This window comes from Oncorhynchus nerka, linkage group LG18 (genome assembly GCF_034236695.1).
Source record: "Oncorhynchus nerka isolate Pitt River linkage group LG18, Oner_Uvic_2.0, whole genome shotgun sequence".
Lineage (NCBI taxonomy): Eukaryota > Metazoa > Chordata > Actinopteri > Salmoniformes > Salmonidae > Oncorhynchus > Oncorhynchus nerka.
Window position 1 is genome coordinate 38,031,301 of NC_088413.1, and position 15,825 is coordinate 38,047,125.

Here is a 15,825-nt window from a genome sequence, read left to right on the forward strand (position 1 = left end):
ATACTCAAGTTGTACAACTGATGTACAACACGTCTGGCACAACTGTTGTGATATACAACAGAGTTTGTCTGATCTAATAACACAAGTGTCGTGGAGACACTGCACAATGGTTGTGTAAACATTTTGTGTGCAGACAAACTCTCCATTGTATCAGATAAATATCAGTTGTACCTCAGTTGTTCAACCTGAGTGTGTATGGGGTCTTTGTGGGTGGGTGGGGGGGAGCTGCGTATCCTCATGCCTCTAATCCCTATATCACCTCAAAGATACACACCTCAGAGTTAAGGACGCTACCAAATGTTGTTGTTGTACTACGACATTTATTAAACACACAAATAAATGGTCTTCTGTAGGCTAGATAAATGTAGATAAGGTCTTACTGTATGATCGAGATGGGACCCCTTTATGTTGTCTTCAGTGTCACTTACAAGTGGGAATAGGGGAAAGGAGTCCTAAGCATGACTTCTGAAGGAAGTATCCCTGTTGTGTTTAAAACATTTAATGATTGTAAGCCAAGTAAAACTATATGCGGTTTTGAATAGAAATAAGAAATGTGAAATCGATGTGAATATGGATGAAGCAAATCCTTGATGGTGTTTCTGTTGTATTTTTTTAATACCATTCATTGTTATACAGCGGTGATATAGAGGTGCCAACAATTGTAGCACTTTCTCTGTCAATCTAGTAGCAGAGCTTTCATAGGCTGGGCCAGAAGCTGGGGGTGGAGCCAAGCTTTGGGGGTTGTTCAGTTTGCATGTAATGCAGGACAGTTCTTCAATTAGCATGGGACATGTCTCAAGAGGGGAAGAGAGGGAGAGGGTCTCATGCTTATCCGGCCCCCTTTCCTGCAGTGGCGCTGCACAGCTGAGAGAGAGAGAGTTAGAGAGGCAGCTGAGAGAAAGAGAGTTAGAGAGGGAGGGAGAGAATGAGAGAGGGGTTGGTTAAAAAAAACACTCAACCAGAGGCTTTCTCTTCATTAGTCCCTTTATCCAACTGGAATAAATTGCTTGCAGGACACATGTGGTTGCTGCATCTTCGTGTGTGTGAATGTTGTTATTTTCTTTCTTCTCCGCTATACGTCTGTCCTCGGTCTCTCACTCGCTCTCTCTACCCCTCCCATCATCTCAGTCACCCAGACACAGACACACGCACAATCTCGCGCAGTGGGCAGGCACGCGCGCGCACACACACACTCTTTCTTGAGGTTCTGGGAGCAGCGGCAGCTGCGGTGGTTGGCGTTGAAATACATTGGCCGTTGACTGGAGTTAGCTGCAGCTCTGTTGGTTGAATGAATGGATGATATAACGAGCCTTTTAGGATTGGATTCTCGTATTGGATTTTCACGAGAGAGGAGGATATCTATTCTGGGATTTGTTTTATTTATATGCGCTCCATTCTATGCGCCTTTTTTTCTCTCCCCACCCTTTCCAGGTGTGGTGTCGTCGAGGACGAGCGGGTCTTGCGCGGTGGATTTGGCCTCCGCTACACTCTGCAATCTGTAGAGTTTTTCAGTGGAGGTCAGGGTAAAGGGCGCTATTATTTCTCTTTTTTTTCCTCAAAGGGGGGCTCTTTTGTTTTCCGCCTATAGCTCCCATGGTGAATTGAGCTATTGTCGGAGAACAGCCTCTACAGCTAAACTGCCGATTCTCTACCCATCTATTCCCTTTCCACCCCTCCCCCAATTCCCCTCCACCCCTCCCCCAATTCCCCTCCACCCCATAAAAAATACATTCACCTGAACCAACCCCCTCCAACCTTCCTTTCCCACACCTCCATCTCCCCTCGCCATCCTCCCTCCTTGCTTCCCATGCCCCATTTTCTTCATCCTTACCCCTGCCACCCCCTCCCCTTCCGCAGCATAGCGGCTACGTAATGCGCCTCCCGACGCATGCGAACAGGGATGCTACAAATGGTGGTTCGGACTGATCGCTGACATAAAAAAAAGGGTGATGCCTGGCGCAACCACCACCGCCGCAATGGATCAGCCCGGGAAAACGCAGCAGATGCCAATCCACCGCAGTCTGGATTGAGAGGCGGCTGTAGTAGCTTGCCTGTGGATGTGAATGACTAAACGTGCGTGTGTGTGTATGCAAGCGTGCACGCTGGTCCTCCGTCATGTCTCTCGTCTGATCCCTTGCACGGGGCGACCCTGCTGATGTGGGGGAGGCACTAAGCCTCAGGTTGGCCTCCCCCCGAACCCAGTAGTAGCCCCCGTGGCAGGCCGCTTGCCCCTGGGGTCGCTATGAAGAATACCCGCAGCACCAACCTGCGGCGGGCCTGGCCCAGTTCGGACCTGTCCGAGCGGCTGCCGGAGCGCACCCGCTCCCGGAGCGAGAAGGACTTCCGTCTCCAGCAGAAACACCACCACACTCCCCCTCCTCCACCCCACATCTCACCAGGCCCCCCCCAGGGCTACCAAATGCCAGGTGAGTCTGACAGCAACCCCCACCACAACCACTACCATCCCTAACTCACCATTTTCTCCGATGTTGGCAAGCATGTGTAACGTTGTACGTGAGGGTTAGTAACGTCTTGGTTTCTTCCAAGACAACATGATACCAAGTCAACTAGGGGGTATCTATTGATATGGAATATGTGAGAACAAAGGGTAGTTTGTGAGCCGTCTGTGTTCTGTAATGTGATTTGTTTTATAAAAAAAAAAGTTGAAGTAACATAGTTAAAGGGTAAAGACAATATTGGAATCGAATAGTCCCAGGAAAGGATATTGCATCATGGCGGTTGATTATTTATAAATTAGAACGTTAATATTAGTATTTAGTACAACCAAGGGCTGAAAAGGGAAACAATGGGATGTTGTTGGAGCTAAATCTTTGAAACCCTCTCATCACAGGTTTTTCTTTCTCCTTGATTCATGGGTTGAGCCGTAAGGGATCTGCATATCCATATGTCATGCATGTTTCTGTGAGATGCTTGTCCATCTCGTATTGTTGTGTGAAGTGTCAGATAGGACTGTGATTTGGGGTATAAGTGAAAATGTAGTTTATGGTCTCTGTTTTTAATGACACCGTGGTACATTTTAAATTGCATATTTAGATGTTTTGTTTCCTTACCTTAAAAGCAGTCTTTGCACAAGGATTTACGATCCACAAGTTGCTTTTGTTTATCCTCCCCCGTTTAGCATATTTTAAATTTAATATAGAAGTCATCAATTCATTTTTGAGATGTTTTGGCATGAAATATAAAATATTCTAAACGGGGAGTTTGATTTTCATTGGCGTGACTTGTTTAAGTTGTAATGTTTCATCACAGACTAACTAGCTACATGATCTCCTTGCTTGACAAGCTAGCTAATTTATTAGCCAACATCAGCGACCTATACTGAACAAAAATAAAAACGCAACATGTGAAGTGTTGGTCCAATCTTTCATGAGCTGAAATAAAAGATCCCAGAAATGTTCCAAAAAGCTTATTTCTCTCAAATGTTGTGCACAAATTTGTTTACATCCCTGTTAGTGAGCATCTCTCATTTGCCAAGATAATCCATGCACCTAACAGGTGTAGCATATCAAAAAGCTGATTAAACAACATGATCATTACATAGGTGCACCTTGTTCTGGGGACAATAAAAGGCCACTCTAAAATGTGCAGTTTTGTCACACAACACAATGCCACAGATGTCTCAAGTTTTGAGGAAGTGTGCAATTGGCTGCATGAATGTCCACCAGAGCTGTTGCCAGAGAATTGAATGCTCATTTCTCTACCATAAGCTGCCGCTAATGTTGTTTTAGAGAATTTGGCAGTACGTCCAAACAGCCTCACAACCGCAGACTACATGTAACCACGCCAGCCCAAGAACTCCACATCCGGCTTCTTCACCTGCGGGATCGTCTGAGACCAGCAACCTGGACAGCTGATGAAACTGTGGGTTTGCACAACCAAATAATTTCTGCAGGGATTTCTAAGGGAAGCTCATCTGCGTGCTCGTCGTCCTTACCAGAGCCTTGACCTGGCTGCAGTTTGGCATCGTAACCGACTTCAGTGGGCAAATGTTCACCTTCGATGGCCACTGGCACGCTGCAGATGAATCAAGGATGAATCCCGGTTTCAACTATACTGGGGAGATGGCAGACAGCATGTATGGCATCGTGTGGGCGAGCAGCTCGCTGATATTAACGTTGTGAACAGAGTGCCCCGTGTTGCTGTGGGATTATGGTATGAGCAGGCATGAACTACGAACAACAAACAAAATAGCATTTTATCGATGTCAGTTTGAATTCACAGAGATACCGTTACGAGATCCTGAGGCCCATTGTCATGCCATTCATCCGCCGCCATCACATGTTTCAACATGATAATTTATGGCCTAATGTCGTAAGGATCTGTACACAATTCCTGGAAGCTGAAAATGTCCCACTTTTCCATGGCCTGCATACTCCCCAGACATATCATCCATTGAACATGTTTGGGATGCTCTGGATTAATGACAACTGGAACCTGTATGAATACTTCGCTCCTACCGTCCTTGAAGTAACCACAGATCTGAATTGGTTGGATCTGTGAAAGTAATAGGATGGCACCTTACTTACTTATTTGTGTGTACCTCTAGAAAACAAGGAAGTAAGGATGCATTTCTAAAATATTCAAACAAGTTTCTGGTGGTTCCTCTAAGCAAAATATAGTTGACAATACAATAAAAAGCCGTCTATGTCTGACATTTAAGTCACGTTCATTTTCAGTTCTATGTGAAATAGTTTTAAATATGTATTTTACAGACGTTATAATGACAACTCTGCCAGACTTTCTATTGACATCCGGTTTAAGAATGAAGTGAACGTTTTAAAATTTCGACTTTAGAGAGATTCAATTATGGAATTTGAATTATTGCACTTATGTTAGCCTTTTTAAAAGCTTTTGAACTGACAGTGATCATGTTCAATGGGTCAAGTCAAGGCCAGTCCATTTGGGACTAAATGGACCAAACATAGATAACTATTTTTTGGGCCAAATCAAGGCCAGCCCATAAATCAACAACCCAATAAAGGCCAGGGTGGACCAACCTCATTTCAACCAATAATCAATGTCCATGGACGTCCTGTGTCAGTCTGTACTCACTTGGTGGGTGGAGATGGGTGATCTGTAGAAACAGAAAGCCAAACCAGCAATTAGGTAGGTGAATGTTTTAGGGATCAACTATGAATCTCATTGGATTGTTCTTGAATAATTAATGACATGTAACGGGATGAATTTGAATAAGTGACATATGATAATCAACCGTTACTCACAGAACTTTCGTAAAACTTACATTTGTAGAGAAGAATATCTTTGACAGGGTTTCTCACCCCTGTCAACTGATTGTTGTTAGCTGATTCAGAATTGGAAAAGTCCACAAAATCAAAGAGGAAATAAGAACTATACTAGCCCCTTTTTAGTTGTAGAAAGAGGCCTACCTTTCACACCAAAATCTGGGTCATAACTATGTCACCTCTAACCCAGAATTTTGTGTGGCCTAGTTGACCCCATTCATACTAGCCTCAGCTCCCAGGTTTCGCTCATATTGTTCTTAAAAGAATGGGGTAGTTTATATTGAAGAGTAGGTATAAGTGGTGCTCTGCTTGCTTGTTGCTGCTGGCTGATTGGTTGTGAATAGATGTAATTTTTTCAAAAACAACCACCACCCTATCCATTCTTCAGAACTGCGACCGGGTGGTCCATGGGGGTTTGGCCGGGAGGGATACACACAATTGGCCTAGTGTTGTCCGGGTTAGATGGGGGTTCGGCCAGGAGGGATATCCTTGTCTCATCGCGCACTAGTGACTCCTGTGGCGGGCCAGGCGCAGTGCACGCTGACCAGGTCGCTAGGCGTACGGTGTTTCCGCCGACACATTGGTGTGGCTGGCTTCCGGGTTGGATGCGCGCTGCGTTAAGAAGCAGTGCGGCTTGGTTGGGTTGTGTTTCGGGGGATGCGTGGCCCGTATGGGAGTTGTAGCGATGAGACAAGACAGTAAAGACTAACAATTTTTTAAATATATTTTTTTAAGTGAATACTTACAAAGCCCCGGCCCAGATGGCATCCGAGACCAAATCCAACCTGTCCCAGGCTGTAGTCCCCACTTGCTTCAGGGAGACCGCCATCATCCCAGTGCCCAAATTACTATTGCCCCGTCGCACTCACCCCTGGCATCATGAAGTGCTTCGAGAGGCATGCCAGGTACACTGGACCAAATCCAATTTGCTTAGCGCTCAAACAGATCCAATGTAAATAGTCCGGGTGGCCATTTGATTAATCGTTCAGCAGTCTTATGGCTTGGGGTAGAAGTTGTTAAGGGGCAGTATGCGAATTGGAGTGGTCTAGGGTATCCGGGAGGATGCTGTTGATGTGAGCCATGACCAGCCTTTCAAAGCATTCCATGGCTACCAACGTGAGTGCTACGGGGCTGTAATCATTTAGGCAGGTTACCTTCGCTTCCTTGGGCAGAGGCACTATGATGGTTTGCTTGAAACATGTATGCATTACAGACTCGGTCAGGGAGAGGTTGAAAATGTCAGTGAAGACACTTGCCAGTTGGTCCGGGCATGCTTTGAGTACACGTCCTGGTAATCCGTCTGGCCCTGCTGCTTTGTGAATGTTGACCTGTATAAAGGTCTTGCTCACATCGGCTACCGAGAGCGTTATCACACAGTCGTCCAGAACAGCTAGTGCTCTCGTGCATGCTTCAGTGTTGCTTGCCTCGAAGTGAGCATAAAAGGCATTTAGCTCGTCTGGTAGGCCTGCGTTACTGGGCAGCTCGTGTCTGGGTGTCCCTTTTGTAATCCGCTTCTGGATGAGCATTTTCTTGTTCGCTTATGGCCTTATAGAGTTGGTTGAGTGCGGTCGTAGTTCCAGCATTGGTTTGTGGTGGTAAATAGACGGCTACCAACAATATAGATGAGAACTCTCTTGGTAGATGTGGTCTACAGCTTATCATAAGGTACTAGGCTAGCTTTGGTGTACCAAGACATTTCTAAGTGACCCCAAATTTTTGAACGGTAGTGTACATATTTAGCACATGTTATTGTGGGAAATGAGTAAAACAGTATGTAACATTATTAAAGTGACTAGTGGTCCATGTCTATGTACATAGGGCAGCAGGCTCTAAGGTACAGGGTTAAGTAGACGGCTAGTAATATGTTATGCTATGGATGGTTTTGGGGGAATTATGTAGCATATCAATCCATACATTTTAACACAAGTTCTCAGACATAAACAAGCATCGCAGACTGCAGCACCTGCTTGACCCCCTGCGTTTCGCCACCCTCCACCGATGGGCCCCTAGTGGTCCCAGCATACCTTTCTATGGTTGTGTTTCAATACCCCTCTCCATACGTGTGCACTTCTACACTCCCCATCATGGATCTAAAAGCATTGGACTGGTGAAGGAATAGGCTGGATAGAGTTCCACTATTGTTCTCACACCAGACCACTCCTTTTTAAATCATTGAGGAGACACTTAAGATGGGGACACTTAAGATGAGGCAAGGTACTTTAGATGGCCATGCTGGGTATAATACATAGAGGCCATAAAATAACAACAATCTGAAACTATTCAATGAGAAATATTAAAATACATTGCCCTCAAAGTATTCACACCCCTTCACTTTTTTTCCACATTTAGTTGTGTTACAGCCTGAATTTGAAATGGATTAAATTGAGATTGTGTGTCACTAACCTACACACTATACCCCATAATGTCAAAGTGCAATTATGTTTTAAAATGTTTTTATAAATCCGTTAAAAATGAAAAGCTGAAATGTCTTGAGTGAATAAGTATTCACCCCCTTTGTTATGGCAAGCCTAAAAGTTCAGGAGTATAAATTTACTTAACATGTCACATATTAAGTTGCATGGACTTACTCTGTTTGCAATAATTGTATTTAAACAGAATAGAGCTAAGCATAGGCAAAATCCTAAAGGAAAACCTGGTTCAGTCTGCTTTCCAACAGACATTGGGAGACAAATTCACCTTTCAGCAGGACAATAACCTAAATCAAAAGGCCAAATATACACTGAAATGACTTACCAAGATGACAGTTTTGACTTAAATCGGCTTGAAAATCTATTGCAAGACTTGAAAATGGCTGTGAAAACTTGACAGAGCTCGAAAGAATTTAACAAATAATAATGTGCAAATATTTCACAATCCAGGTGTGCAAAGCCCTCAAAGACTTACCCAGAAAGACTCACAGCTGTAATTGCTGCCAAAGGTACTATGTAATTGACTCTGGGGTGTGAATACTTATGTAAATAAGATTTCTGTATTTAATTTTTGATCAATTTACTATTTAATAAATTTTTAATTCAGGCTGTAACACAATAAAATGTGGAATAAGTCAAGGGGTATGAATACTTTCTGAAGGCACTGTAAGCAATGCAGAAGCAGATGTGCTTGTAATCTAACGTTTGACTGTCTGTTTATCTTTGTGAAGTAGAGCTGGGCCCGGTTTCCCCAAAAGCATCTGAAGGCTAAATGTTATTTCTGGCTCAATTCTTGGCTAGGACCGTGTGGACCTGGGCCCCAGCTGCATTTGAGGCGTGGGTAGAGAAATGAGGCCATGGTAGTGCTGTGGTGTTAGCCAGCCCTCTCTGTAGTAATATGTATAGAGGAGAGGGAGGAGGCTGCGTGAGTAAGCCCTTGTTCCACGCCTCCAGTCAGCTGTTTGAGTTGTAGAAAATCAGTCAGCCACTAAGATGACGCCTCTTAAGCCTCTGGAACTGGTACTGTATATCTCTTTCTCTCTTTCTCTCTTATTCACTTCGGGCCAAATCCTAATTACAGTTACGTGCAACTCGAACTCTCATTCAAATATTCAAGTTACAGTACATCAAAAAAGGATTTGTTGTCTCGCTCCACATTCATGTACTGAACTAGGCTAAACATAATCACCCTCATTCTGGCCATCCCAGATGCTGACGTCACTGACTAACCTCTGTAGGATTTCCTCAGGATGATTGTATAAAAGGGTAGCAGAGAGGAGCTTGACAGATGGAAGCACTAATAGCTCTCTCTTCTCTGCATTCTTCAAACGTGGACTGTATACAGGCAGTGGAGTTGTCATTGTTGATGTTCTTAGTAATGACAATGCAAGAACCCAGTTGTTACTGTACACATTACGTTGTTTTGCTTTTACGAGATGCTGTAAATTCTATATGGCATCTGAAAAATGAAGGAAATTTGGTCAAATGTGACTAATGAATGAATAAATGTGACTAATGAATGAATAATAGAAACACTGGTGTCCTGCCCGGCAAGAATAAATGAATGAATGTCAAGCTTAACTGCCCTGTTTTAGTCATTGGAACTGTGTTAGCATCAATTACCAGGTTTCCAACCATTTCTTGTGGATGAATTACCTGAAGCGTGAAAAAAATAGGCTGTGAAACAGGAAATGCCGGTACAATTTGATAAATGTCGACAATTTGTTCATTCGACATGGTGGGGTCTTTTTGGTACGTGGGAATTTAACAGAAAAATACATTTGTATGCGCACTACATCATCACGCACAGCCCGTATCGTTTATTGCCCATTTTTTAATATTCAGCCTGAAGATCTTTCGCCAATTGGATGGAAATTCAGCTAATATGGTGAAAATAGTTTTGTTCTTCCAGTTTTCGTCACTAGCTAGTTTTCCACCCACAAAAAGATATGTGCATTTACCAGCAGTGGTGTGTTTCAATCAAACTGGCTTGTTGTGAATAGCAAGCTGTGTGTAATGAATAAATACTTTAAAAAAAATACTTTGTCCTATAACTTTTCATTTATTGAATAAAAACAGAAGTTTTGTATTTCTATCCCATGTTGTATTCTGTCAATGGTTTTGCCACAAAAAGCCTTGCGATAAATGGCAAATTTGCCAATGCACATGCACTCTTGCCAATAGCTCGCAAATATAGTGCAGAGGGTACATTTTGAGATTGTGGATAACAGAAACATCACATTTATTTTTCAATTGCCAGCCAAACACAAATTAAGCATACAAATTAAGACCCTTGATATTTACTGGAAATTAGTATCAAGCTCATCACCGTGCACTTTCATCACCATGTGAAGTTCATCATCATTTATTTCATCTGTAGCCTCATAAACGGCATTCTTTTCCAAGTCATAGTCAGTGGACCACATAGCATCACGTGACTGTAGTTTACTTGACAAGTTATTCTATCAACAATAGAATTGAAAAAAAAGCTTTTCCACTGCCATTGTCACATGATCTATTTCACTGACAAAAAAAAAGACTTCCTCCCTGTTGAATGTATATTGTTTCGTCGACATTTAGGGAAGTTTACTGACAATGTGTTTCCGTCAGGCCTATAGTGATTAAAAAAAAAAAAAGATTCCGACACGTACTTGACTCGCATAAAAATGGTTGAATGGAAACATGGTTATAGTCACAAGCATTTGGTCCAGTACCAATATATAATTGGGCTGCTGATACTGAGCAACACCAAGGATGAATAGTATTTATTGGTACACTATATATAACAAACATTAGGAACACCTTCCTAATATCGAGTTGCATCCCTCCATTTTGCCCTCAGAACATCCTCAATTTGTCGAAACCGTTCCATAGGGATGCTGGCCCATTTTGACTTCAATGCTTCCCCCAGTTGTATTTATTTTGTATTTATTAGGGATCCCCATTAGCTTCTACCAAGGCAGCAGCTACTGTTCCTGGGGTCCAAACACATTAAGGCACTTATATCACACACAAAACAAAATAGAAAACAGTACATAAAAAGACATTATTACACCACTATATATCTACAATACAAAATGTATAATACCACCATACAACAATATTACAATGTACATGTGTGTAGAGTGAGTGTGCTAGTGCCTGTGTCTGTACCCGTGCGTGTGTGTGTCTCTTCACAGTACCCACTGTTCCATAAGGTGTATTTTTATCTGTTTTTAAATCTGATTCTATTTCTTGCATCAGTTACCTCATGTGGAATAGAGTTCCATGTAGTCATGGCTCTATGTAGTACTGTGTGCCTCCCATAGTCTGTTCTGGACTTGGAATGTGAAGAGACCTCTGGTGTCTTGTCTTGTGGGATATGCATGGGGATCTGTGCTGTGTGCTAGTAGTTGTCTAGTTGACTTCAATATTTTGTCTTGCCCATTCACCCTCTGAATGGCAAACATACACAATTCATGTCTCAATTGTCTCAAGGCTTAAAAACCCTTCTTTAACCTGTCTCCTTCCCTTCACCCTTTATTTGGCTCTGAGTGACGCAGTGGTCTAAGACACTGCATCATAGTGCAAGCGATCACTGCAGCACCTGGTTTGAATCCAGGCTGCATCACATCTTGGGAGTCCCGTAGGGCGGCATACAATTGACCCAGTGTTGTCCGGGTTTGGCCGGGGTAGGCCTTCATTGTAAACAAGAATCTGTTCTTAACTGACTTGCCTAGTTAAATTATATATATCTTTTTTTACACTGACTGAAGTGGATTTAACAAATTACATCAATAAGGGATCATAGCTTTGATCTGGATTATCTTGGTCAGTCTACGTCATGGAAAGAGCAGGTGTCCTCAATGTTTTGTATACGCGTGAAAATGTAGAGTTTCCATCAACTTTGCTCGAACGCAATGTAAATATCAAAGAACTTCACCGTTCACGGGCAGAGTAGTGGGTGGAACCATCCACTTCAGAAAAAGGTGTGATATTAATCAAGTTTCCATTTATTATGTGTTGTCGAATTCATACAAATATTTACTGCAACTGTAGTAAGGTGGGCAATACGAGAGGTCTTTAGATTGACCTTTTTTGTATTATTTATCTTGAAAGAACAACTAGTGGGTTTTGAGTGCTTCTCCACTATTTGGAAAGTTGGTCTGCCTGCTCTTCAGTCTGGGAGCAGGTTCGTGTCTCCTCCCTCTGTACATAAAAACAGTTTAAAACTGTATAACAGAATAGTGTCTTTTGAAAACTGGTTAATATATCCCAAAGTCAATAGCGAATGGGATTTTGTATATATTTATGTTGCCGTTAATGTATTTAAAATCTATTTAGGCAAGTTAACCAGGTGTTTGTTGGCTTAGCTATTTTTATGTGACCTTTTATTTAACTAGGCAAGTCAGTTAAGAACAAATTCTTATTTACAATGACGGCGTACCCCGGCCAAACCCCAACGACGCTGTGCCAATTGTGTGCCACCCTATGGGACTCCCAATCACGGCCGGTTGTGATACAGCCTGGAATCGAACCAGGGTCTGTAGTGACATCTCTAGCACTGAGCTGCAGTGCCTTAGACAACTGCTTGAGAGAATGTGTGTGCATTACCGTGGAGAGCTTTGAAGACTGGTGAATGCCGAACTTGATTGTGATTGGTTACACCTCCCTTGTCTTTGCGAGGACTAGTTCACTTAGAACCGGGCTCAGAGTATTCACGCTTGGGTTTCTGAAGGCTCATGCTTTTTAATATGGTGGGATCTGGCTAAATGTGTGGTGAGAGAAGGCAGGGATATTTTATAGGGGAGAGTGGAGCTCAATTTATCCCAATCTCCCTTACAGATGATCACCTTTGTGCCTCTTTAATTGACATGACTTAAAAATGATAGCGCTATTATAACCATATGAAGCGATACTAGTTCTGGGAGGAGACTGCTGAGCTTTGCTACCATTCAGATTCGGTCAGTTATTGAATCCCGGGGCTATATTATGTAGGAGTGCTGATCAGTTTTGCCTTTTAAATCATAGTGATTATAAGATTATTATGGACAGGAGGGACCTGATTCTAGATCAGCACTCCTACTCTGAGACCCACAGTTCATTCACTGACTAGTCTGTTTCTCCCTACTGCAGGTGATGTGTCTCCCATCAGCATGTCTCCTATCAGCCAGTCCCAGTTCATCCCACTGGGGGAGATCCTGTGTCTGGCTATCTCAGCCATGAACTCTGCTCGCAAGCCCGTCAGCCAGGAGGCGCTGATGGAACACCTCGCCACCTGCTTCCCAGGTACAGTAGCTACAGTGTGAAATTTATAGCGTTAGCGCAATTACTAAGTCTATGGGTATGTTGAGGCTGTGTTGATTAGGCACAAAATGGAATAAACAAACTGAAATAGGGAGGAACTGCCTTGCCTTCTCCAATAAGTAACGTTCATTTTAATTTTTCATTGTGAAACATTTTTAAACACTTTCTGTTGCGTGCCCTAATTAACACAACCCCTGCAACCCCTTAAAAACACACACACACACACACACACACACACACACACACACACACACACACACACACACACACACACACACACACACACACACACACACACACACACACACACACACACACAATGTCCTTATGGTAGTGTATGCATTCATGGCCCAATTGATAGTTGTCGAGAGGCAGTTTGTTAAAGGCATTCAAAATCCCTGTCCCCTTCACTCATTCCAGGGTTCCACGCTGCAGCAGCGTTATATACTGAGCAAAAATATAAACGCAACAATTTCAAAGGCTTTACTGAGTTACAGTTCATATAAGGAAATCAGTTCATTTAAATAAATAAATTAGGCACTAATATATGGATTTCACATGACCTGAGAATACAGATATGCATCTGTTGGGGTACCTTTCACAGGTACCTTTCAAGAAAAAAAAGGTAGAAGTGTGGATCAGAAAACCAGTCAGTATCTGGTGTGACACATCTCCTTCACATAGAGTTGATCAGGCTGTTGATTGTGGCCTGTGGAATGTTCTCTCACTCCTCTTCAATGGCTGTGTGAAGTTTCTGTATATTGTCCGGAACTGTTGTGCACGTCAATCCAAAGCATTCCAAACATGCTCAATTGGTGACATGTCGGGTGAGTATGCAGGCCATGGGACATTTTCAGTTTCCAGGAATGCGATTTGCGATTTGGGGCCATACATTATCATGCTGAAACATGAGGTGACGGCGGCGGATGAATGACACGACAATAGGCCTCAGAATCTCATAACGGTATCTCTGTGAATCAAATGTATTTGTCACCTGCGCCGAATACAACAGGTGTAGACCTTACAGTGAAATGCTTACTTACAAGCCCCTGACCAACAATGCAGTTTTAAGAAAAATACCTACAGAAAATAAGAAATAAAATAATAAATAATTAAAGAGCAGCAGTAAGATGACAATAGCGAGGCTATATACAAGGGGTACCGGTACAGAGTCAATGTGTGGGGGCACCGGTTGGTCAAGGTAATTGAGGTAATATGTACATGTAGGTAGAGTTATTAAAGTGACTATGCATAGATAATAACAGAGTAGCAATACAAATAGTCTGGGTAGCCATTTGATTAGATTAGATGTTCTTATGGCTTGGGGGTAGAAGCTGTTCAGAAGCCTCTTGGACCTAGACTTGGCGCTCCAGTACCGCTTGCCATACAGTAGCAGAGAGAACAGTCTATGACTAGGGTGGCTGGAGTCTTTGACAATTTTAGGGCCTTCCTCTGACACCGCCTGGGATAGAGGTCCTGGATGGCAGGAAGCTTGGCCCCAGTGATGTACTGTGCCATACGCACCACCCTCTGTATTGCTTTGCGGTTGGAGGCCGAGCAGTTGCTGTACCAGGCAGTGATGCAACCCGTCAGGATGCTCTCGATGGTGCAGCTGTAGAACCTTTTGAGGATCTGAAGACCAATGCCAAATCCTTTCTGAGGTGGAATAGGTTTTGTCATGCCCTCTTCACGACTCTCACGTAGAGAGGTATACGCCCACTAAAAACCACTTAGCACCTAGAGTGATGGAGTAGTAACTATTACCCATGAAAAATGAGTGATGTTGGCGAAAACAGTTGCAGTGATAGCCATAGAGAAGGAGCAGCTTCCAACAAAGACATTTTTGATAAAAAGGGTTCAACTGTCTCAGATATTTGGAAGTGGTTTGGCTTTTTGAAGTCCGACAAAGAGCAGAGCAATGTTCGGCGCAAATTGTGCCGTAGACAGGTGGCTACCAAGTCTGGTAATACGACAAACCCTTTTCACCTTTTTGAAGCAAAATCACTATTTGGAACATGCAGAAAGTTTGTTTATGCAACGGTATTGATAAACGCCACTCAAGCACCAGCCAGTCGAGGGATGTTCACCCGAAGCAGTCAGCACTGACAGCGTTTATGCCCTATGAGCAAACATCAAAAAGTCACAAAGACATCACAAATGCTATTATACATTGCATCGCTAAGGACATGCTACCAATTAACACAGTCGAAAAGGAACGTTTCAAGAGGCTTTTCAATTGAATTGAATCGCCGAATGTAGGGAAAAAGTTGAGGAACAGCTCAAGACAGACTTGACGTATTTTGCTACTACCACCGATCTGTGGTCTAGTTACACGCCAGAGCCTTATATTAGCCTCACTATCCACTATGTTGACAAAGAGTGGACTCTTCAAAATAAATACCTTTCAGACATCATACTTTCCCGAAGACCATATGGGTGAAGCTATAGCAGAGGGGCTCATTGACGCTCTCGCCTCCTGGGGACTCAGTCAAGACAGACAGGTCTGCATAACAGCGGATAGTGGTGCGAATGAAGGCCGCTTAAATCAACTAATGGACCGGACTGCAATGTTATGGACATCGTCTGCGCTTGGCCATTGGTAAGTAACCTTGTCAATTGTGTATATTGTATATATTTTTTTTTATCTACTGATTCAAGGTAAATATTACATTTGTACATAATTAAAAGGGATTATAGTGATTTTAACATTGTATTAAAATGTCTTGATTTCTCTTAGAGAGAGTGGGTAGAGACAAATGGGTGGATCGAGCAATTGGAGTGTGTAAGAAAGTGGTAGGTGCCTTTTCCTATTCCGGGAAAAAGAAGAGAGACCTGGCAGTTGCTCA

The 15,825-nt window shown here is 43.0% G+C and overlaps 1 protein-coding gene across 1 annotated transcript in view; it reads left to right on the forward strand.

The window, feature by feature from the left end:
* Positions 1-1,216: 1,216 nt before the first annotated feature.
* LOC115145812 (storkhead-box protein 2-like) overlaps positions 1,217-15,825 on the forward strand; it is a 35,542-nt gene continuing 20,933 nt past the window's right edge. The window contains exons 1-2 of the mRNA XM_029687356.2: positions 1,217-2,426; positions 12,809-12,961. Coding sequence (XP_029543216.2) covers positions 2,243-2,426; positions 12,809-12,961 — 337 coding nt within the window. The 5' untranslated portion in view covers positions 1,217-2,242. The remainder of the gene's footprint in view (positions 2,427-12,808; positions 12,962-15,825) is intronic.